The sequence below is a fragment of the Doryrhamphus excisus genome, linkage group LG5 (assembly GCF_037039965.1).
Source record: "Doryrhamphus excisus strain RoL-2023G ecotype Guam linkage group LG5, RoL_Dexc_Guam_v1.1, whole genome shotgun sequence".
Lineage (NCBI taxonomy): Eukaryota > Metazoa > Chordata > Actinopteri > Syngnathiformes > Syngnathidae > Doryrhamphus > Doryrhamphus excisus.
In genome coordinates, this window is record NC_136361.1 from 5,340,586 (window position 1) to 5,364,221 (window position 23,636).

General features: G+C 40.8%; 5 protein-coding genes across 5 annotated transcripts; 2 read left to right on the forward strand and 3 right to left on the reverse strand.

Annotated features, from left to right (window-relative positions):
• The first annotated feature begins 452 nt into the window (after positions 1-452).
• Positions 453-6,714, forward strand: LOC131109141 (uncharacterized). Its single transcript, XM_078790613.1, has 3 exons — positions 453-948; positions 1,064-1,231; positions 2,094-6,714. The coding sequence occupies exons 1-3, from the start codon at positions 849-851 to the stop codon at positions 3,647-3,649; spliced, it is 1,824 nt and encodes a 607-aa protein (XP_078646739.1). The 5' UTR covers positions 453-848; the 3' UTR covers positions 3,650-6,714.
• Positions 4,536-16,898, reverse strand: LOC131108504 (uncharacterized). Its single transcript, XM_078790493.1, has 8 exons — positions 16,394-16,898; positions 14,253-15,313; positions 12,907-13,162; positions 11,244-12,041; positions 9,207-9,345; positions 8,975-9,105; positions 6,483-6,542; positions 4,536-6,365 (listed from the first exon to the last, which is right to left on the reverse strand). Exons 1-8 carry the CDS (start codon positions 16,587-16,589, stop codon positions 5,170-5,172), a joined length of 3,837 nt encoding a protein of 1,278 aa, XP_078646619.1. The 5' UTR covers positions 16,590-16,898; the 3' UTR covers positions 4,536-5,169.
• On the forward strand, positions 7,370-10,251 carry LOC131109142 (uncharacterized). The gene is made up of 3 exons (XM_078790617.1): positions 7,370-7,641; positions 7,906-8,064; positions 8,935-10,251. Exons 1-3 carry the CDS (start codon positions 7,473-7,475, stop codon positions 10,038-10,040), a joined length of 1,434 nt encoding a protein of 477 aa, XP_078646743.1. The 5' UTR covers positions 7,370-7,472; the 3' UTR covers positions 10,041-10,251.
• A 403-nt stretch (positions 16,899-17,301) lies between the features above and the next one.
• Positions 17,302-19,683, reverse strand: LOC131108499 (uncharacterized). The gene is made up of 2 exons (XM_058059473.2): positions 19,249-19,683; positions 17,302-18,775 (listed from the first exon to the last, which is right to left on the reverse strand). Exons 1-2 carry the CDS (start codon positions 19,421-19,423, stop codon positions 17,661-17,663), a joined length of 1,290 nt encoding a protein of 429 aa, XP_057915456.2. The 5' UTR covers positions 19,424-19,683; the 3' UTR covers positions 17,302-17,660.
• An 865-nt stretch (positions 19,684-20,548) lies between these two features.
• LOC131108505 (uncharacterized) lies at positions 20,549-22,581 on the reverse strand. Its single transcript, XM_058059495.2, has 2 exons — positions 22,126-22,581; positions 20,549-21,668 (listed from the first exon to the last, which is right to left on the reverse strand). Exons 1-2 carry the CDS (start codon positions 22,319-22,321, stop codon positions 20,614-20,616), a joined length of 1,251 nt encoding a protein of 416 aa, XP_057915478.2. The 5' UTR covers positions 22,322-22,581; the 3' UTR covers positions 20,549-20,613.
• Between the last annotated feature and the right edge of the window lie 1,055 nt (positions 22,582-23,636).

Sequence of the window (23,636 nt, forward strand, 5' to 3'; positions counted from 1 at the left end):
TTTGGCAGTCGGGGGTTTATGTAGAATAACCAGTTAGCGTACAATACGGTATGCGTACCGTTGGGTTATTCATACGCAGCGTGAGTTAGTTAGTTTAATTTAGTGATTATTGAGGTAATATACTATGTGAAAGTGTAGAAATTATTAATATTTCTGAAATGTGATGGTTCTATGTATTGACATTGGTGGAGGTGGATTTGCAGTTTGTGTGATACGGTGTGAGGCGGAACTGTCGTATCTCTCCAGTTGCAGCCGGACCGCTATACGGAAACACTTCCTGTGTTGCGTTAGACGCAATCTGCAAGGGAACGCTACGCATCGTCCTCATTTTGCTGCTCATATAATTTATCTGGGACCCGTGACATTAGCATGTGCCGTTAGCATGCTAGCAAAATACAAACCGGAAGTCCTTTGCCTTACGGTGCCCACGTTGGGGACCCGTAACATTAGCATGCTAGCAAAATACAAACCGGAAGTCCTTTGATGATGTCATCCACATTCGTTTGTAGTTCTTTGCTAACTAACACTTACCGGAAGTTATCAACACATCGCTTCGCAGACATGATGCATGAATGTAAACAAATGTGTAAAACTACAAATGCTACGATAACGTGGGTGAAACCGAGACTAATATTTAGTGATGAAACAATCGCTAGGTGGTGCTAATGCACCAAATAACTGTAGCTTGGCTACCACCGCCATTAAAAAAACGAAGAAGTAAGACTGCACGAGGCAAATGGCGATGGCGACTAAATGGAATGGAATAACCCCAAAAGCATGAAAGAGTTGATAAGAAAAAAGACAACTCAGCTACCACTGACTACATTTCGGAGGTGTTTTGAAGAAAAATGGCGTCGGGTGAGGAAGAAGTGTCTCGAACAAGAGAGGAGTACGAGAAATCGCGAGAAGAACAGGAGGTTTGCTCGACTAACATTTTTCACAGTCAAGGTATGTTACAATGTTAATATTAATTGTTTAATTGTATGTTAATGTTAATATTAATCATTTAGCATAAATCCTAAGGTTAATATTTGTAAATATACAAATCATTTGTATCCTGCAGATGCACAGCCCCTGATTGGACGTCAAGGATGTCCCCCTCAGGCTCAGAGTGGGGGCTCCACTTTGAAACCGGAGGATCCACAGCCCCCCAACGTTAAAGAGGAAGAGGAGGAACAACTCTGGATTGCTCAAAAGGGAGTTGTGCCTGTGAAGACCGAAGACCATGAAGGTAAACCACCAAAGTCCTCATCATTTCATAAACAGTCCAAGTGAGCAGAACAGTACAATAACCGTACGATTAATTTCATTAATTAAATAATTTCATAATTTATTGCATCATTCTGCCTTTTTAACCCCCTCATTTTTTGATGAGGGAATTTCTGCAAAGTAGGATTCCTTATTCATAAAGCAAATATTTTTGTAGTCTAGGCGCATAGAAAAATTGTTTATGATCTTCTATATATGTTTAACATTATTAGAGCCCTTTAGACATAAAATAACACCCCTAAAGTCACCTTTAAATGTGCATCACTCATATTGGTAGACATAATGTGCTTGTGTGTGTTGCTGTAATTGTGTTCCGGATGTGTGGAAGCAGGAAGTTCATTTTTTAGCTTGAAGTAGCTGATATTATTATGATTATTGTGATTATTATGGCGTTTTGAATTGAAGTCGGGCGGCACGGTGGACAAGTGGTTAGTGCGTGGACCTCACAGCTAGGAGACCAGGGTTCAATTCCACCCTCGGCCATCTCTGTGTGGAGTTTGCATGTTCTCCCCGTGCATGCGTGGGTTTTCTCCGGGTACTCCGGTTTCCTCCCACATTCCAAAAACATGCTAGGTTAATTAGCGACTCCAAATTGTCCATAGGTATGAATGTGAGTGTGAATGGTTGTTTGTCTATATGTGCCCTGTGATTGGCTGGCCACCAGTCCAGGGTGTACCCCGCCTCTCGCCCGAAGACAGCTGGGATAGGCTCCAGCACCCCCGCGACCCTCGTGAGGAAAAGCGGTAGAAAATGAATGAATCTCTTTTCATTTTATTTACTTACATTTGTTGTAAAGCATGTGTATGTCTTCTGGTGTCCTGCAGATATTAGTGAAGAACATCAGTGCATTAAAGAAAAGGAGGAGAGACTAGAACTTCCCTTCCACAATAAAGAAGAAGACGAGGATCACATAATCAGTCAGGAGGGAGAGCATCTTGAAGCACTGGCGGAATTCCCAGTGATTGTCATCCCAGTGAAGACGGAAGATGAAGACAAAGGTGAACCTGAGGAGAAGAGAGAGGTGGAGCACATGAAAATAGAAGCTGATGGAGACCACTGTGGAGGACCGCAAGCAGACAACCTCTTAGCTTTACTATCAGATAGTGACGACCCGACGTCACACTCTCCTGACACTGATGATGAAGACTCTAAAGCTGATCAGACATGTCCCACTGACAACACACGCTTGAAATGCGCTCAGTGTGATCAGACTTTTGAGCACAAGAGAGCACACACTGGAGATGAACCATACTTCTGCTCGATGTGCGATAAAAGAAACTTTGAGAAGGTACAATTCACAATCCACACAGGAATACCCGATAAAGAAAAACCTTTTACCTGTTCTCTCTGTGGTATAGGTTTTAGACGAAATCAGAATTTAAAAAGACACATGACAATACACACTGGAGAGAAACCATTTTCATGTTTAAGCTGTGGCAAAAGTTTTCGTATCCAAACAAACCTTAAAACACACATGAGGATACACACAGGTGAGAAACCGTTTACCTGTTCAGTGTGCGGTACAGGTTTTGCACGAAATGATCAGTTGAAACAACACATGACAATACACACCGAAGAAGAAAACCCGAATTCATGTTCAAGCTGCAACAAAAGCTTCTACGACCGAGCAAACCTTAAAAAACACATGAGGATACACACTGGTGAGAAACCATACGTATGTTCCGTGTGTGGTACAGGTTTTGCACGAAATGATCATTTGAAACAACACATGACAATACACACCGAAGAAGAAAACCCATATCCATGTTCGAGCTGCAACAAAAGCTTTCATTATCGAACAAACCTTAAAAAACACATGAGAATACACACTGGTGAGAAACCATATACCTGTTCAGTTTGTGGTACAGGTTTTGGACGTAATAGTCTTTTGAAGCAGCACATAAGAATCCACACTGAAGAAAAACCATATTCATGTTCTACCTGCAATAAATGTTTTCGTAACCAAACAAACCTTAAAAAACACATGAGAATACACACCGGAGAGAAACCATATTCATGTTCAAGCTGCAAGAAAAGCTTTCATGACCAATCAAATCTTAAAAAACACATAAGAATACACACTGGTGAGAAACCATATACCTGTTCAGTGTGTGCTACAGGTTTTGCACATAAGAGTCAATTAAAAACACACATGACAATACATACCGGAGAAAAACCATATTCATGTTCAAGCTGTGGCAAAAGCTATTTTTACCAAACAAGTCTTGTGCGACACATGAGAGTGCACACTGGGGAGAAACCATTTTCCTGTTCAGTGTGCGGTACAGGTTTTGGACAAAGCAGTGCTTTAAAAAGACACATGCGAATACACACTAAAGAAAAACCTTTTCCATGTTCTGTTGTCACTATTTTGAGTTAAGTTACAATTTGCGTTGCACGGCGGTCTAGTGGTTAGCACACAGTTCTCTTGTTTGTCTATATGTGCCCTGTGATTGGCTGCCGACCAGTCCAGGGTGTACCCCGCCTCTCGCCCGAAGACAGATGGGATAGGCTCCATATAAATTACTTGTGGGGAAGTGGAAAGCAGTTATTTGAAAGTGTTTTATTTTGAAGCTAGAAGCTAGGAAATGAACACTGCATGTGCTGTAATTGAACTGCTCTCCCTCATGCTCTGTAAATTTCTGTAATTATAAATATATAAATATACAGTAAACCTCGGATATATCGGATTCAATTGTTCCCACTGGTTTTGTCCGACATAATCGAAATCCGTTATATGCGTATACCGGAAAATGTCTGTTTTACGCATATACCGCATATACCGGATTTATATCCGGTATATGCGTAAATCGGATTTTATCCGTTATAAAAAGGCACTTCCTTGCATATGTTTCCAATGTACCTGGACGCGCAGGCAACGCTGCAAACGCTGCAAATGACGTCGTATAGCGGCCTGTCACGATTCGGCGAATCGGAGCGCCACGATGCGGCCATCCGATATATGGGAGGGAAATTTAATGGAAATGCATTGGAATGGGACTGGAGATTTTGTCCAAAATAGGTGAAATCCATAATAAAAAATCCGATATATGCAATGAATTTTTATTGGAAATGCATTACAGAAAAATTGGTACTTTTTTATCTGTCTGTTGTGAGCGAATTTCCGATATATCCGAGTCCGATATATCCGAGGTTTACTGTATGAATCTGATGGAGAAATATGCTAGAGACAAGAATTCATCGACATCTGTATGACGAATGACCAGAAGACACTGCATGGGCCTTTATGCGGACAACTGACTCTGGTGGTCAGAGTCAGTTGTCTGGTGGATTTTATTTCTGCAAGTACCAACAGAGTGTTGGGTTGCACTGTGGAGGGTTTTATGCAGCTTTATATGCACAATCGAAGGTGGTGCTACACTTCCGCTTGTGAATACTTTACTTAAACTGACAAATCGGCTAGAAAAAACAACTGACAAGAGTTCCATGTTTAGCTAGTAATCAAAAACGCTTCCCGGTCCAAAGAAACAGCTTTGAAAGTGACAATAACACAATAATAACTGATATTGTTTTGTGATGGATATGATTTGCTAGCAGTGATAGCCACTGCAATTGGCTTGATATTCGTATTGGTCGATACAGCCAGAAGATTATATAGATATCATATCGGAATTGGGACACCCGTTGACATGATGCTATTATCAGATTGATGAAATAAACTTTATTGCTAAAGTTTCACAGCAAAATGTATTTTTTTATATCTGACATATTGAAATAAAAGACAATGAGGCACATTTTCAGACATACGATATTTACCAGGTATTGTATCAACATGGTTCAAGTCTTGAGGGCATCTGGTGGTATACACACAGGAGATCATCACTAAAGGTGACTTCTTTGATTTGACCATCTTTTAGCAAAATCCGCAAAAAAAAACGTTTATTCTCCATTGTGTGTCGACATGTGCGCTGTCAAACTTGTCTTATAAGAGTAACTTTTACCACAAAGCGTACAACTAAATGGTTTCTCCCCCGTGTGTGTTCTCATGTGTTTCACCATGCTACTTTTGTCATAGAATCTTTTACCACAAGCCGAGCAACTGAAAGGTTTTTCTCCTGTGTGTGTTATCATATGTGATGCCATGTTTGACTTTCGGGAGAACCGTTCCCCGCAAACTGAGCACCTAAAAGGTTTTTCTCCGGTGTGCGTTCTCATGTGCGACACCATGTTTACCTTCACAGTGAAGCTTTTACCGCAAACTGAACAACTAAAAGGTTTCTCTCCTGTGTGCGTTCTCATGTGTTTTACCATACTGCTGTTGTGAGAGAATTGTTTACCACAAACGGAACAACAAAAAGGTTTTTCTCCAGTGTGTGTTCTCATGTGCGACACAATTGAAAACTTTTGTGAGAATGTTATACCGCAAACTGAGCAACTGAAGGGTTTCTCTCCAGTGTGTGTCCTCGTGTGTGCTGTCAGACTTGATTTCTGAGTAAAACTTTTACCACACACCGAACAAGTGAATGGTTTCTCTCCTGTGTGTATTCTCATGTGCATTTTCAGATTACTACGGTCATTAAAAGTTTTACTACACTGAGAGCATTTAAAATGTGTGTTGTAAGTACGACATGTCTTATCAGCTTTAGAGTCTTCGTCGTCCGTGTCGGGAGAGTGTGACGTTGTGTCGTCACTATCTGAGAGCGGAGCGATGAGGCTGTGTGCTTGTGATCTTCCACAGTGGTCTCCATCCTCAGCTTCTGTTGTCTTGTGTTGAGCCGAGCTGCCGCTTGGAGGTTCCGATTCGCTCATCTCACCTTCATCATATTCACTCTTCACAGTAACAGACATCACAGGGAACTCCTTCACTCCTTGAAAATACTCTCCTTCCTGGCTGATTCTGTAATCTTCCTCCTCTTCTTTAATTTGGAAGGGTTGTAGCTCCTCTACTTCCTCTTTAATTTGGAAGGGCTGTAGCTCCTCTGCTTCCTCTTTAATGTGGATGTGACGTGGTTCCTTCTGTACCTCTTTAAAGTGCTCCTCTTCTTCCTTTTTAATGTAGGGGGGCTGCGACTCCTTCTGCTCCATCCTAGATCTCCACCCCTGTTGCTCATTGTGAAGATATTCTTCACTGACATCTGCAGGACACAACAAGACAAATGATTTAGTGTTGATGTTGAAAAAACAAGCAGTCAATTATCCGCCAAAAATAATATACACTCCTATCGACAATAGAAAGTGATAATAAAACAAACCTGCTCTGCTATGCTTCTTGAAAACAATGCCCAGTACTTGATGTTGTCGCTCGTTCTCCTCTTTTGTTGGAGAAAGTTCCATTTTCACACTTTATCTCCGCTTAACAATGTGTTGACAACTTCTACGGCTCTGTGTTAGCAGCTAGCATGCTAAGCTAACCCGAGACGCGTCAAAGTGCGCTTGGATTATTGTGTCCAGATACAAACAATTATTAAATATGTTTACTATATTACACGACATATGTGTGTACGTGTACGCGTGGATTAAAATCACATATTAAGACAACAACAATACCTTCCTCTTCGTCAAACGCCATTTTGGTGTTTCCTCGTCCGGGTTTGTTGGGTGACGCTAATGCGTATGACTTTAGAATGCTGCCATCTATTGGTGACATTTAGCTACTGCAAGATGTTGGGTGTCATAATGCATAAATCCTCACCTGTGATTCGCCGCATGGCGTGTCAATCAAAACAAAATTGTACCCCGTCCTCACGTGAGCAGAGTAGCAATTGGCAGAAGTATGTTGAGGTTGGACGAAACCGGAAAAAACTACACATTTGTTACAAATGCGATACTAACTCATGATTGGCCGCCTGACAGGTCAATCAAAATAAAATTGTACCCCTGTCCTCACGTGAGCAGAGCAGCTATTGGCAAATTAGTGTTGGGGGTGGACGAAACCGGAAAAAACTACACATTTTGTTACAAATGCGATACTAACTCATGATTCGCTGCATGGCAGGTCAATCAAAAGAAAGTCCTCACGTGAGCAGGGCTGAGTTTGACAGAGAAATGTACATACTCACTGTTTTGTAATTTCACACTTGTAATGCATTTTATGTCCATTAGATGGCGGTAATGTACATAATACCAGTCGCATAAAAAACAACAAAACGAAGAAGCTACAAACGGAAGTTGTCAACATAGCAGTTAGACGACACGAGGCAAATGGCGACGACGACAAAATGTAACGGAATGGCTTCAAAAGCATGAAAGAGCTGATAAAGGAAAGGCAAATAACGACTGCTGACGAAATTCTGGAGTTTAAAAAAACAACAACAATGGCGTCTGGTGAGGAAGAACCGACTCGAACAAGAGAGGCGAACGAGCGACAACAACTGAATGTTTGCTCGACTAACTTGTCGCTGCACAGTCAGGGTATGTTTACATGTTGTGTTTAATAATTTAAAACAATATCTTGGTTAATATAAAGAACCAAAGGAGCTTCGTGAAGCCGTACTGTACTGTAATGATCTGATACAAGATGGCGGCCAATGTACACTGTTGATGTGGAGCAGATTGGGTTACACGTTCAACACTGTTGAAATTCAGTTTTGTTTATTTATAGCATGTTCAAAATTTGACTGGTATTGTTGATGTACCTACAATTATTACTGAATATCTGAATATTGTATCTCGCAGACGGCAAACTGCTGATTGGGCGTCAAGGACAGTCTCAGGCTGGGAGATGCACTGTGAAGCAGGTGGATCCACAGCTTCCCAACATTAAAGAGGAGGGTGAAGAGGAAGTCTGGGTTGCTCAGGAGGAACGGGTACCCTTGAAGACTGAAGACCATGACGGTAAAAAAAAACCCTCACTGTTTCATCACAATGAACAAAACAAATCACCTGATTTCCATCCATGGTTCACCAAGAGTGTGACTATACCATTTTTAACCCCCTAGTTTTTTGAGAACACTTTGACATTTTGAATTTTGCATCTTGACTCTTGTAAATTATGGTAATGGTTATGGTTGGTAATGGTTTTATTTCATTTGAACATGCATCAGATTACAATTGAGTGCATCACATAATCAGTTGTCATCCTGCAACTGTTAGCAGCACGTCATATGACTTGTGTCCCTTTGCACAAGTTGTTGCTTGGAATTTTGTCTTAGCACTGCAGCTATGTTCAGGCAACAAATAAAATTTTGCACGTCATTACGCAATTGTGACGTTACTGCGTTCGCTCAAATTTAAAAACAAATGTCCTCATTTTTCTCAGAAACTACATCATGTAAAAAAGATAATTCTTTGTTTTTACACTCAACGGGTCCCAATTAGCCTAAATAGTAAAAATGCATGCCTTGCAAGAGTTCGCGTCTTAGGAGGTTAATAATAATTATAATAAATATTTTTAATATTTTTAAAAATAATTTCAAATGTTTTTGAAATTATTTTTAATATTTTTTGAATATTTATTTAAAATATTTATATTTTTAAAATATTGTTTCATAATTTTATAATTTTTAAAAATTAAAAAAATTTAAAATATGTTTTTAAATACATGTTATTATACTTGTATACATGTATTAATAACTTTTATTTGTTTAATATTTTTTTACATATTTTTAAAATATTTTAAAATATTAAAAAAATATTAATAATTATCTATTAAGTAATCTATAATAAATTAGTTAAATATTCAAGAATTTCCTGTTTGTCTTGCAGACCCTCAAAAGCTGTTTGGACGCCAAGAAACGAGACACACTTCCAAGCGCAAGGATCCACATCCCGCCCACGTTAAAGAGGAAGAGGAGGAACTCTGGGTCACGCAAAAGGGAGAAAGTCCTCTCGAGCTGGAGGAGACCAGTCTCACCAAGCTGCCACTGACGATTGTCTCTGTGAAGATCGAAGACCACGAAGAAGAACCACCCGAGTCCTCGCAGTTTCATCTCAATCCGAGTGAGGAGACGACGGGAACGGAATCTGATGAAGACCACCGTGGAGGATCGCGAGCAGACAACCTCTTGGCGCCGCTGTCGGATAGCGACGACACGTCACGCTCTCCTGTTGATGAAGATGGAGACGACAGCCACGAATCTTTGAGCAGCGACGCAGACTGTGAAACCGACAAACACCCTGAAGAGAAAACGGTTAAAGAATGTTTTCTTTGCTCAGTTTGTGCGAAGACATTTACCAAAAAGGGCACGTTGACTCGACACATGAGAACACACAAAGGAGAGAAACTTTTTAGTTGCTCGGTTTGCGGTCGAAGATTCTCTCGAAAATCCCACAAGGAGTCTCACATGAGAACGCATACAGGAGAGAAACCCTTTAGTTGCGCGGTTTGCGGTATAACGTTCTCTCAAAGGTTTTCAATTGTGTCGCACATGAGAACGCACACCGGAGAAAAACCCTTTCGTTGTTCTGTTTGTGGTAAACAATTCTCCCATAACAGCAGTATGGTAAAACACATGAGAACGCACACGGGGGAGAAACCTTTTAGTTGTTCAGTTTGCGGTAAAAGCTTTGCTGTGAAGGTGAACATGGTGTCACACATGAGAACGCACACCGGAGAAAAACCTTTTAGATGCCCGGTTTGCGGGGAACGGTTCTCCCGAAAGTCAAACATGGCATCACACATGATAACACACACAGGAGAAAAGCCGTTCAGTTGCTCGTCTTGCGGAAAACGATTCTCTGACAAAAGTAGCATGGTCAAACACATGAGAACACACTCGGGGGAGAAACCTTTTAGTTGTACGCTTTGTGGTAAAAGTTACTCGTATAAGACAAGTTTGACAGCGCACATGTCGACACACAACAGAGAATAAACATTTAAACAGGAAGTGACTTCCACGTATGAGTGCAGCTAACTACAGCAACTGTATAAATCCAATATTGATATTATTTGTGGACCCAAAGTACACTTTTTGCATGTTTTAATAATCGATACATGCAGTCTGGTTTCATAAGGGAGGGGTTAATTACATAATTTGTGTAGTGATGAATAAAAGTCATGTGAAAACCGTTTGAGTTATCTCAACTTTGTGTTAGGAGAGGAATATACGTTACTGTCTCTTTAAGAGCACTCAGTATGGATGGAGCTGCATGGTTTGCTCGTGGAAGGTAAATACACAGTAAACCCAATTAAGTTTGGGTTTTTCACTATTTTTTTTCCAGAACTTGAAATATTTAATGACTTGCTACTCATACATTTTCATTACATATAAAATCCAGTCTTCATTAAATCACATTTGATATTTTTTCATACTCATTTTGGTCCATATGTATAAATAATAGGCTATACATGTATATATTAATTTAATTTAACTCTTAAATTAAATTAAATTTTTGTCACGTTCCAAAGTACGAGGTGATATGACCATACAATGACATAATGGGTACCATAGTAACCGTCAATATAGCGATATATATATATATATGTATATATATATATATGTATAGCACATCATGACTGGTTCAAGTAATAATCAGAAGAAGAATTATATTATGATGATAGTAATAATAATAGGCTAGTTAATAATATAATAATGATTATTATATAATTGATGACTGTCCACTGGACAGAATGGTTGCAGAGCTTGAGCAGCGGTTTAGCAGTGTAGATTGTGTGTACTTGTGTACATTTAATGGGGGCCTAAAATAATTGAGTATCTCTCCTAAATCTGTCCAAAAGTGGGAAAATTATATCCCGGTTTTTGTTTATTTGTTTTTTTTTTGGATTTTTTTTAATGTCTACTACATTCATTCATATCCTGTGCATTTCCAGGGGGCTCAGCCACCCACCCCCGTGTCCTCAGAACATAGTGACGCCCCTGATGATAAATCAAGTGGAGGAAATATACAGACGTGAACCAGAAGTCACATTCATGGTAAGAACTGTTTTATTTATTGATTAGCTTCAGTACAACAACATCATTATTATTATTAATACAGTATGTGGTTATGCTGTTCTCACCAGCACACTTGTTATTATTAACACACAACACACACACATTTATCACAAACTCAACAGGAGAAATGTTTCTGGCCCGTGTGTAAACATATGTGTGCTTTAAAAGATCGATTTTGTATAAAACACTTACCACACACAGAACAAGAAAAAGGTTTCTCTCCGGTGTGTATTCTTGTGTGCACTGTCAAATGCTCCTTTCGGCAAAATCTCCTCCCGCAAACTAAGCACATGAATGGTTTCTCATCAGTGTGCGTTCTCATGTGTCTTTTCCAACCTTGTCTCTGTCCGAAACCTTTCCCGCACACCGAACAGGAAAAAGGTTTCTCTCCTGTGTGTATCGTTGTGTGCGCGTTCAAACTCGCTCTTGAAGAGACTCTTTTACCACAAACGGAGCACATGTATGGTTTTTCTCCGGTGTGCGTTCTCATGTGTCTTTTCAGATTACGACGGTCGTTAAAAGATTTGTCGCACTCCGAACATTTGAAGTGTCGGTTGTCCGTATGATGTGTGTTTTCAGCTTTAGCGTCTTCATCATCAGCGTCAGGAGAGTGCGACGTCGTGTCGTCGCTATCCGACAGTGGAGCGAAAAGGCTGTCTGATTGTGATCCACCAAAATGGCGGTCTATTGAGCTGCAGCTTGGAGGCTCCACCCCTTTCCTCTCATCACTTTGAGCTTCGTCTTCATCATCTTCGCTCTTCACAGGAACACAAGTCACTGCAAAATCTTCCAGTCGTTCAAAATGACTGATGCTGCGATCCTCCTCTTCCTCCTTAACGTGAAGGGGCTTCGGCGCCTCCTGCTCCACCATCTTTTGTTCGACAAAGTTCCTCCATTCCTGATCTTCTTCACTGGCGTCTGAAGGCCACAAGAAGACAAACACATGTTTTGGAAAATATCTCTGGAAAAGTAAACATTTTTAGCGGTAAACATAATTCATAAATTCTTATTTACAAGGACCGCAAGGCATGCTGGGTAGTCCAGCAACAACAACAACAACAATGTGAGCTATGAGCAATAAAACATTCATTCATTCATTTTCTACCGCTTATCCTCACAAGGGTCGTGGGCATGCTGGAGCCTATCCCAGCTGTCTTCGGGCGAGAGCCAATCGGCAGCCAATCACAGGGCAAATATAGACAAACAACCATTCACACTCACATTCATACTTATGGACAATTTGGAGCTAGCTAATTAACCTAGCATGTTTTTGGAATGTGGGAGGAAATCGGAATACCCGGAGAAAACCCACGCATGCACGAGGAGAACATGCAAACTCCACACAGAGATAGCCGAGGGTGGAATTGAACCCAGGTCTCCTAGCTGTGAGGTCTGTGCGCTAACCACTCGAACTCCGTGCAGCCAAGCAATAAAACATTTGCTAATAAAAGTATGTTAACATCCCTTATTGTTTACTTCCCTGATGACATCATCAACATATACCAGCCTGCCACAAGCTACCCAGCATGCCTTGCGCCATGACTATATGGTTGTACTTTTAGCATGGGTATATTTGTATGTAGGTATTGTGTGGTAGGTCGGTGACGTTGTGCATCACGTGTGTGTGTAACACTGCAAGTCATGTTGCCAGATACAGCCTCAATGTTGAAGGTTTAAAATTTAAACAGATGAAGTTGCCTCTCACATCTTTATTTTGGGGGGGTCTTTAGCTTGGAATTCGACCCCCCCGCCCCCGCGGTGTGAGAGTAAGAATGAAACAAACCTGCTCTGTGTAACACAACTTGAGGGTTCTTGAAAACCTCCAGTAGTTGACGTTGTCGCTCGTTCTCCTCTTTTGTTCGACAAAGTTCCTCCTCGTACTCTGCTATGGTTCTTTCGAACGCTATACATATTTCTTCAACAGCCGCAGTTAGTCGCTGATTCACTAGCGCTCTTAGTATTTCTACTTTACACATTTTCATACTATCACAACACTTTGATCGCTGCGTATGGCGACGAGGTGAGAAGTTTCGCCGTGGCTAGCAAGCTAGGTTAGCCTGAGAAGATTCAAACTTCACTCAGACGAATTTATCCTTATATTAAAAATTAATGAAGTATACTTTATACACGACAACAATACAAAAGCAGAAATGAAGGAATGAATGCGCCCTGCTCAGCTTCGTCTTTCATTGGTGACTACTTCCGGTTGTACGCGCTACTCCATTCTAGTGAATTACTGCCTCTCTCAGGTGAGGAGGTGTCGTTACACCCTAAACCTATAACGTGTGTAAGTGACGTAGCGTTCCTTTCAACAAATTCAAAGACCAGTTATGTATAAAACATTTACCACACGCTGAAAAGGAAATAGTTTTATCTCCAGTGTGTACTCTATATCCTACAAACGTGGAAATAATGGCATTAACGTGGACTAAACACTATACTGAATGCTAACTTTTTCATGGTTTAATACTTCGATAATACCCAGCTAGTCCATTCTAGGGAAATACTGCCTCCCGCAGGTGAGTAGGTGTCATTACACACTTGATGTACTGTACAAAGTCAACTAATTCAAAGGCCAGTTATGTATAAAACATTTACCACACGCTGAACAGGAAATAGTTTTATCTCCGGCGTGTACTCTATATCCGACAATCGTGGAAATAATGGCATTAACGTGGACTAAACACTACACTGAATGCTAACCTTTTCATGGTTTAATACTTCCGATAATACCCAGCTTGTACATTCGGTGAATTACTGCCTCCCGCAGGTGAGATGTGTCATTACACAAAAAACAGAAAACAATACAAAACAGAAACAGTACATATTGATCATCATATGAGCATTTATGATTACTATTACTATTTTATTTATTTATGATTTATTTATTCTCCACATTATTATTTATTATTTTAATATTTATGTTTATAATAATAATAATCATATAAAAATTAAATTTAATAATTAATTAATTTATATTAATCTTCTTTTTATTGTTTATTATTATTAGCTGTAGACTGGGGGAAGTGGCCAAGAGCAATGAAAAACAAAGCAGACTGAGGGTTATTATTTTTATTGCAAATGGTAGACACTTCCACATACAAACAGGAAGTCTTGACGGTTTATTTAAAGTCCAGAAGCTTCATTTACTGCTGCTGTTACACCAGCACACCTGTGAGTTTTAAGTTGGTACTTATAGGAGAATCTCTCATCACACACTCCGCATTTCAATACTTTCTCTCGAGTGTGGATACTTTTGTGTATTTTCAAATACTGCTTCTGCGCAAATCCGATACAACACACTGAACATTTAAAAGGTTTCTCGCCGGTGTGTACTCTTGTGTGTAATGTCAACTGCTGTTTTCGTACAAAACATTTACCGCACAACGAACAGGGGAAAGGTTTCTCTCCAGTGTGCGTTCTTGTGTGTACTGTCAAATTTACTTTCTGACAGAATCTTTTACCGCAAAATGAACACTCAAACGGTTTGTCGTCTGTGTGCGTTCTCATGTGTATTTTCAATGCTTGATTTTCCCCGAAACCTTTACCACACACTGAACAGGTAAACGGTTTCTCTCCACTGTGGGTTCTTATGTGTGCTTTCAAAGCTTGATTGTGTATAAAACTTTTACCACACACCGAACAGGAAAAATGTTTCTCTCCGGTGTGTATTCTTGTGTGTGCTTTCAAATTTGCATTCGAAGAGACGCGTTTACCACAAACGGAGCACACGTATGGTTTTTCACCTGTGTGCGTTCTCATGTGTCTCTTCAGACAATAACGGTCATTGAAAGCTTTGTCACACTCAGGACATTTAAAGCGTCTGCTGTGAGTGGGATGTGTCTCATCAGCTTTAGAGCCTTCGTTGTTAGCGTCAGGACAGTTTGACGTTGTGTCGTCACTATCCGATAGCGGCGCTAATAAGTTGTCTGCTTGTGATCCTCCATCAGCTTCGATGGTCGTGTGCTGCCGAGTTGAGCTGCTGCTTGGAAGCTCCAGCTCTCTCTTTTCCTCACTTTGACCTTTGTCGTCATCGTCTTCGCTCTTCACGAGCACAGTCATCACTGGAAATGGTTCCAGACTATCAAAATGATCATCTTCCTCCTTTTTAATGTGGCGGGGATGCGGCTCCTCCTGCTCCACCTTGCATCTCCACTCCTGCTGCTCAGGGGGAATATCTTCACGGACGTCTGCAGGACATGAGAAGACAAATACACACTTTAGAAAAGTCCAGTTTTGCTCCATCACATGACAGAGGAATTGTTAAGACAAGATCTCTGTGGGGCGGCACGGCGGTCTAGTGGTTAGTGCGCAGACCTCAGAGCTAGGAGATTCCACCCTCGGGCATCTCTGTGTGGAGTTTGCATGTTCTCCCCGTGCACGTGTGGGTTTTCTCCGGGTACTCCGGTTTCCTCCCACATTCCAAAAACATGCTAATAGCACTCCAAATTGTCCATAGGTATGAATGTGAGTGTGAATGGTTGTTTGTCTATATGTGCCCTGTGATTGGCTGGCGACCAGTCCAGGGTGTACCCCGCCTCTTGCCCGAAGACAGCTGGGATAGGTCCAGCACCCCCCGCGACCCTTGTGAGGAAAAAGCGGTAGAAAATGAATGAATGAATGAAGATCTCTCTGTGTGTGCGTGAGAGAGAGAGAAACTAGCTTAATGGTATTCCCTAATCATTCGAATCTAGTCCTAAAATCTACAGACTAAAAGTCCTAGACTAAAAGTCCTAGTATACGTCCCATTTCCTGCTGAGTTTGTAATGTTCCCTTCTCAAGCATTTTGGACCAAAGTTTCTATTCTACTTTTTATATCTTTCAATAATGGTCTTGTTTCTACAATGTAACCTTCGTAAAGATTTGCGGAATGCTGTGAAATGTCTTTGTTTATTAGGAAAATTCCATATTCACAAATCCAGAGTGATGTTATGTAAGTCTATTATTCACCACTTTTCTTCTGAAGTGAAAATATGATATGGATCACTGAACTGAAGCTGATAATCAAAAACAGAAAAGCAGTGATAACCTTTCATACATTGGAGAACGACTCACGTGACAGCGTGTATTAATGGTATGAAACGCATTGGTGGCTGTCTTTACTTTGACAAGTTATTTACTTTGACAAGTTATTTTGTGACATATTGACTTCACTTTTCCACCGGATGTCGCTAACGGTGCTTTTTCACGGAAGCACCAAAGCTCTTCCGGTGCTAAACAAATGATCAGATATAATTTTGGTAAACATGCAAAAACAAATTGAAACAAACCTGCTCTTTGTAACACAGTTTGATGCTTCCTGTCAGCAGCGTGCAGTTGTTGACGTTGTCGCTCGTTTTCCTCTTTTGTTCGAGAAAGTTCCCCATCGTACCATGCTAGCGTTCTTTCGAACGCTACAAATATTTCGTCAACAACCGCAGTTAAACGCTGATTCACCAGTGCTCTCAGCATATGTACGTCACACATAATAACAACACTTTCCACTCACACTTGAACTCTGCTGAGCTATGGTTTGATAACTTCCGCCTCTTTGTAGCAGTTAGCTTGCTAAGCTAGCCTGAGAAGCTTCTCGCCCACTGAGTTTATCCTGACACGAAGAATTAACGACGTCTTTTATATTACATAAATATGTCCATGATAGCAGGCAAAGACTATCGGTGACTTATTAGCGTCTTGGTATCGTTCTTCGTTGTGTTTTAATAGCAGCTGCTAGCACTTGACTACACTCGATATCGTGACATGCAAAGAAAGTCTTCCTTTTACTGCTCCTTATTTTGTTTGGCAGCCGTGACTTCAGAGTTGTATACCGCCATCTACTGGATGGGAGCATATAGCAACAATAATGATGCCAGAGATTTCGTGCTATTTTTTGAGTATTTTTATGCATGTTTTAGAGTAAAAAGAATATAACATGAACAAATTGCTCGGTAATTTATGTATAATACAAAATAGAACACTAAAAATGTCTTTACGGTTAAAAAAACTACATACCATCACACAAAGTGTGTCCCTTTTGGAATGAAACCGATGTGTTTGTTAAAAGTCACCGATAGATGGCGGTATTGTAAAGCACAAAACAGGACGAGGAAAAAACCCAAATGTTTCCGGTTTTTATTGTTTTGTGTTCTTAATCCATGCCTACATGTAAACATATACCGTGTAACAAAGTTAGCATTATCCAAAAACTTTTATCCCGATAATTTAGTGTTTTATTTAAATTAAATAATTAAAAAATACACATAACAAATATTTTAAAAACAATTATGTCAACACTATGAACCTTATATTGAATGCTAACCTTTTCATGGTTTACTTCCAGTAATAGCCAGCTAGTACAGTCTAGTGAATTACTGCCCCCCGCAGGTGTGGAGGTGTCATTACACACTGGATGTACTATACAACGTAGTATGTGGTGGAATAAGAGTTGATATCAATATAAATTAACAACGTAACCATTCAGTGTAAATTAAGGGCTATTATTTTTTATTGCAAATGGTAAACACTTACACATACAAACAGGAAGTCTTGACAGTTTATTTAAAGTCCAGCAGCTTCGTTTACTGCTGCTGTTACACCAGCACACCTGTGAGCGTTAAGTTGGTACTTATAGGAGAATCTCTTATCACACACTCCGCATTTCACTACTTTCTCTCTAGCGTGGATACTTTTGTGTATTTCCAAATACAGCGGCTTAGCAAAACGCATACAACACACTGAACATTTAAAATGTTTCTCGCCAGTGTGTACTCTCATGTGTGATGTCAAACTCCGTTTTCGTACAAAACATTTACCGCACACCAAACAGGAGAAAGGTTTCTCTCCAGTGTGCGTTTTATAGTGTTCTGTCAAATCCATTATTTGACAGAATCTTTCACCGCAAAACCAACACGCTCGTTCGTCCTTTGTGTGCGTTGTCATGTGTTTTTTCAAGGATAGAGTTTCCGCAAAACCTTTACCACAAATTGAGCAGAAAACTGTTTTCTCTCCACTGTGCGTTCTTATGTGTGCTTTCAAAGCTCGATTGAGTGCAAAACCTTTACCACACACCGAACAGGAAAAAGGTTTCGCTCCCGTGTGTATTTTCATGTGTGCTTTCAAATTTGAACGGGCGTCTTTACCACACTTTACCCACTTTGAATGCGTCTCATCGGCTTTAGAGCCTTTGTCGTTAGTGTCAGGACAGTTTGACGTCGTGTTGTCACTATCCGATAGCGGCGCTAAGAGGTCGTCTGCTTGCGATCCTCCATCAGCTTCGATGGTCGTGTGCTGCTGAGTTGAGCTGCTGCTTGGAAGCTCCAGCTCTCTCTTCTCCTCGCTTTGACCTTTGTCGTCATCGTCTTTGCTCCTCACGAGCTCATTCATCACTGGAAATTCTTCCATATTGTCAGGCAGTAGCAGCACGAAGAAGTTGTCTGCTTGTGATCCTCCATCAGCTTCGATGGTCGTGTGCAGAGTTGAGCTGCTGCTTGGAGGCTCCAGCTCTCTCGTCTCCTCGCTTTGACCTTGGTCTATATCGTCTTCATTCTTCACTGGAAACGGTTCCAGACTATCAAAATGATCCTCCTCTTCCTCCTTTTTAATGTGGAGGAGCTGTGGCTCCTCCTGCTCCACCTTGCATCTCCACTCCTCAGGGGGAAAATCATTATGGACGTCTGCAGGACAAGAGAAGACAAATACAAGCATTAAAAAAAGTAGTTTTCAGAGGGGGGGGCAGAAACCCCAAAAAACTAGATTAATGGCATTCCCTAATCATTCAAATCTAGTCCTAAAATCTACAGACTAAAGGTCCTGTGGAATGTAAGTCTATTACCATTCTAGTCTGACTAGTGTGCGTCCCACTTCCGCTTCTGAGTTTGTATTGTTCGTAAATATCACGTGACAGCGTGTACTTGGCTGTCTCGCTATCTTGTGTACGTAATAACCAACAAGCTTTGAAAAACGTCACGTAATGACAGCATTGTCGAGTTTGTTTGTAATGGCGGCCTGTGTGTCACTCCCGTTTTGTGACTATATAACACAGCTCGACGTCAGCAACGTCGTTGTGGCTCGTTCAATGTATGCCCGTTAAACGTTAACGCTAATTGTAAAAATATGGTAAATATGTTAGAGTAAGAATGCAACAAACCTGTTCTGTGTAACACCACTCGAGGGACCTTGAACACAACGTTGAGTAGCTGACGTTGTCGAGAAAGTTCCCCATCGTACCATGCTAGCGTTCTTTCGAACTCTACAAATATTTCATCAACAACCGCAGTTAAACGCTGATTCACCAGTGCTCTAAGCACCTGTACGTCACACATAATAACACCTTTCCAATCACACTTGAACTATGCTGAGCTATGGTTCGATAACTTCCGCCTCTTTGTAGCAATTAGCTGGCTAAGCTAGCCCGAGAAGGTTCTCGCCCACTGAGTAGTTTATCCAGACACGAAGAATTAAAGACGCCTTTTATATTACATAAATATGGCAATGATAGCAGGCAAAGACTATCAGTGACTTGGTATCGTTCTTCGATGTGTTTTAATAGCAGCTGCTCGCACACTTGACTACGCTCGATATCGTGACATGCGCAGATGGTCTTTCTTTTACTGCTTCTTGTTTTGGTGGGTAGCCACCAAATACCGCCATCTACTGGATGGGAGTATATAACAACAACAATAATGTTAACGAGCTCACATGGTGGCCAGAGATTTTATGCATGATTTTGGAGTAAAACGAATATAACAGGAACAAATTGCTATATAACACACAAAAATTGTCTTTACGATTAAAAAAAACTACACACTATTACACAAAGTGCGTCCCCTTTGGAATAAAAACGGAGCATGTAATTTGTTTCTAAGTACAGACCAATTGCATTTTTCAAGTCACGGTAGTAAAACTATCCAATCTTCTTCCTTAGCATCCCTTACATCTCCTTTCTCGCTTTCCCTTTTGAAATTCGGGGTTTTATTTTAATACTAGCCATACTTGATGTCAAAGTAAATAGTTGAATAAAACAGGACATTTATTCCCATCACTCGTGCTCTTCAACCGATGTGGTTACTAAAAGTCACCGATAGATGGCGGTATTGTAAAGCACGATAGGCGAAACCGACAAAACATGCCTACATGTAAACATATATACTGTGTAACAAAGTTAGCATTATCAAAAATTCCTTTTATCCCGACAATTTAGTTTTTTTTGATTAAACCATTTAAAATACTCATAACATAAATATTGTTAAAACAATTATGTCAACACTATGAACTTTATACTGAATGCTAAACCTTTTCGTGGTTTACTTCCGGTAATACCCAGCTAGTAGTCTAGTGAATTACTGCCTCCCGCAGGTGTGGAGGTGTCATTACACACTTGATGTACGGTACAACGTAGTATGTGGTGGAATAAGAGTTGATATCAAAATAAACAACGGGATCATTCAGTGTAAATTTTTTATTGCAAATGGGAAACACTTCCACATACAAACAGGAAGTCTTGACGGTTTATTTAAAGTCCAGCAGCTTCATTTACTGCTGCTGTTACACCAGCACTCCTGGGTGTTAAGTTGGTACTTACAGGAGCTTCTCCCATCACACACTCCACATTTGTCCCTCCTTTTTTTATCGTGTGGATACTTTTGTGTATTTCCAAATAATGCGACTTAGCAAAACACATACGGCACACTGAACATTTAAAAGGTTTCCCGCTGTGTACTCTTATGTGTGTTGTGAACTGCCAATATCGTACAAATCTTTTACCGCACACCGAACAGGAGTAAGGTTTCTCTTTAGTGTGCTTTTTTCTTATGTGTGCTTTCAAAGTTCGACTGTATGCAAAACGTTTACCACACTTCGAACAGGGAAAAGGTTTCTTTTCCGTGTGTATTTTTATGTGTGCTTTCAAATTTGCCCTCGAACAGGCGCCTTTACCACCAACGGAGCACATGTATGGTTTTTCACCTGTGTGCGTTGTCATGTGTTTCATCAGATGATAACGATGTTTGAAAGCTTTGTCACACTCAGGATATGTAAAGCCAACGCTGTGAGCGGGATGTGTCTCATCAGCTTTAGAGCCTTCGGCGTTAGTGTCAGGACAGTTTGACGTCATGTCGTCACTATTCGGTAGCGGCGCTAAGAAGTTGTCTGCTTGTGAACCTCCATCAGCTTCGATGGTCGTGTGCTGCTGAGTTGAGCTGCTGCTTGGAAGCTCGAGCTCTCTCTTCTCCTCGCTTTGACCTTTGTCGTCATCGCCTTCGCTCTTCACGAGCATATTCATCACCGAAAACTCTTCCAGATTATCAGACAGTAGCAGCGCTAAGAGGCTGTCTGCTCGTGATCCTCCATCAGCTTCGACGGTCGTGTGCTGCTGAGTTGGAGGCTCCAGCTCTCTCGTCTCTTCGTTTTGACCTTTGTCTTCGTCTTCATTCTTCACTGGAAACGGTTCCAGACTATCAAAATGATCCACCTCTTCTTCCTCCTTTTTAACGTGGAGAGGCTGTGGCTCTTCCTGCTTCACCTTGCATCTCCACTCCTGCTGCTCAGGTGGAATATCTTCACGGACGTCTGCAGGACAAGAGAAGACAAGGCATTGTTCTGACAATATCTGTGTGTGGGCGGGGGCGGGGGGGCAGAAACCCAAAGAAACTAGCTTAATGGTATTCCCTAATCATTCAAATCTAGTCCTAAAATCTACAGACTAAAGGTCTATCACCATTCTAGTCTGACTAGTGTGCTTCCCACTTCTGCTTCTGGGCTTGTATTGTTCTGTACATATCACGTGACCGATTAAGTTGGCTGTCTCGCTATCTTGTGTAGCTTTGAACCAAGCTTTGAAAAACGTCAAAAAAAATGGCGGCCTGTGCGTCACTCCCGTTTGTGACAATGTAACTCAGATCCATGCTTCGAGTCAGCAACGTCTAGTTGTTGACGTTGTGGCTAGTTCAATGTATGTATGTACTTTAAACGGTAACGATACATTGTAAAAAGTTGGTAAACATGTTTGAGTAAGAATGCAACAAACCTGTTCTATATAACACCACTCGAGGGTCCTTGAACACAACGTGTAGTAGCTCACGTTGTCGCTCGTTCTCCTCTTTTGTTCGAGAAAGTTCCCCATCGTACCATGCTAGCGTTCTTTCGAACTCTACAAATATTTCGTCAACGGCCGCAGTCAAACACCGATTAACCAGTGCTCTAAGCATCTGTACGTCACACATAATAACAACTTTTCACTCACACTTGAACTATGCTGAGCTATGGTTTGATAACTTCCGCCTCGTCGTAGCAGTTAGCTTGCTAAGCTAGCCTGAGAAGCTTTTCGCCCACTGACTAGTTTATCCCGACACGAACAATTAACTACGTCTTTTCTATTACATAAATATGCCCATAATAGCAGGCAACGACTATCGGTGACTTGGTATCGTTCTTCGACGTGTTGTAATAGCGGCTGCTAGCACACGCGACTACACCCTTTTACTGCGCATTCTTATTTTGATTGGCAGCCGTGACTTCAGAGTTGTATACCGCCATCTACTGGATGGGAGCATATAACAATAATATTAACAAGTTCACATGGTGGCCGTAGATTTTGTACCGAAAAGAGGACATTAAAGCTGTTTTTGTAGTATCTGACTGGTTCCTTAATTTATTTGCATGCATGTTTTTGGAGGAAAACGAATATAACAGGAACAAATTACAAAATAACATACAAAAATTGTCTACATAAAAAACTACATACCATCACACAAAGTGCGTCCTTTTTTGAATAAAAACGGAACATGTAATTTGTTTCGAAATACGGGGCGATTATATTTTTAAGGGATGATAGTAAAACTATCCAATCTCCTTCCTTAGCATTCCTTGCATCTCCTTTCTCGCTTTCCCTTTTGAAAATCGAGTTTTATTTTCGTACTTGCCATTAGAGTCACTAGACTAGACGGGATATAGCACTACAACGGATGTGGTATCTAAAAGTCCCCGATAGATGGCGGTATTGTAAAGCATGATAGGTGAATCGTACAAAACAGTACGAAGAAAAAGCTAAATTATGTTTTCCTGAGAAGACGCGACTGTGGTCGTTTTTGTTTTGTGTTCTTAATCCATGCCTACACGTAAACATTCATACCGTTTAAAAAAGTTAACATTGTTCTAAATTGCTTTTATCTGGATAATTTAGTCTTGGCGCATGTTGACGCTTCCGGGGCTAGCTTAGCATGCTAGCTAACAAAGAAACACGGAAGTTAGCAATATATTCCCAAGCAGAGCGTGAGTGTAAAGTGTTGTGATTGTGTGGTAATGTGTGAAAGAACGATAACAAGATACGAGGAGGAACTTTCTGCAACAGAAGAGGAGAACGAGCGGCCGGACGCTACTTTCAAGAAGTATCAAGTTGTGTTAGACATAGCAGGTTTGTTTCTATGATACAATATTCATCAACAGACTATCAAAACGAATGAGCAGTGTTTTGTGAGGATGATACACTGCTTTGTTTTTATATTGGTTGTGAAAATGAGTCAGTTTCAGTTTCTTTTC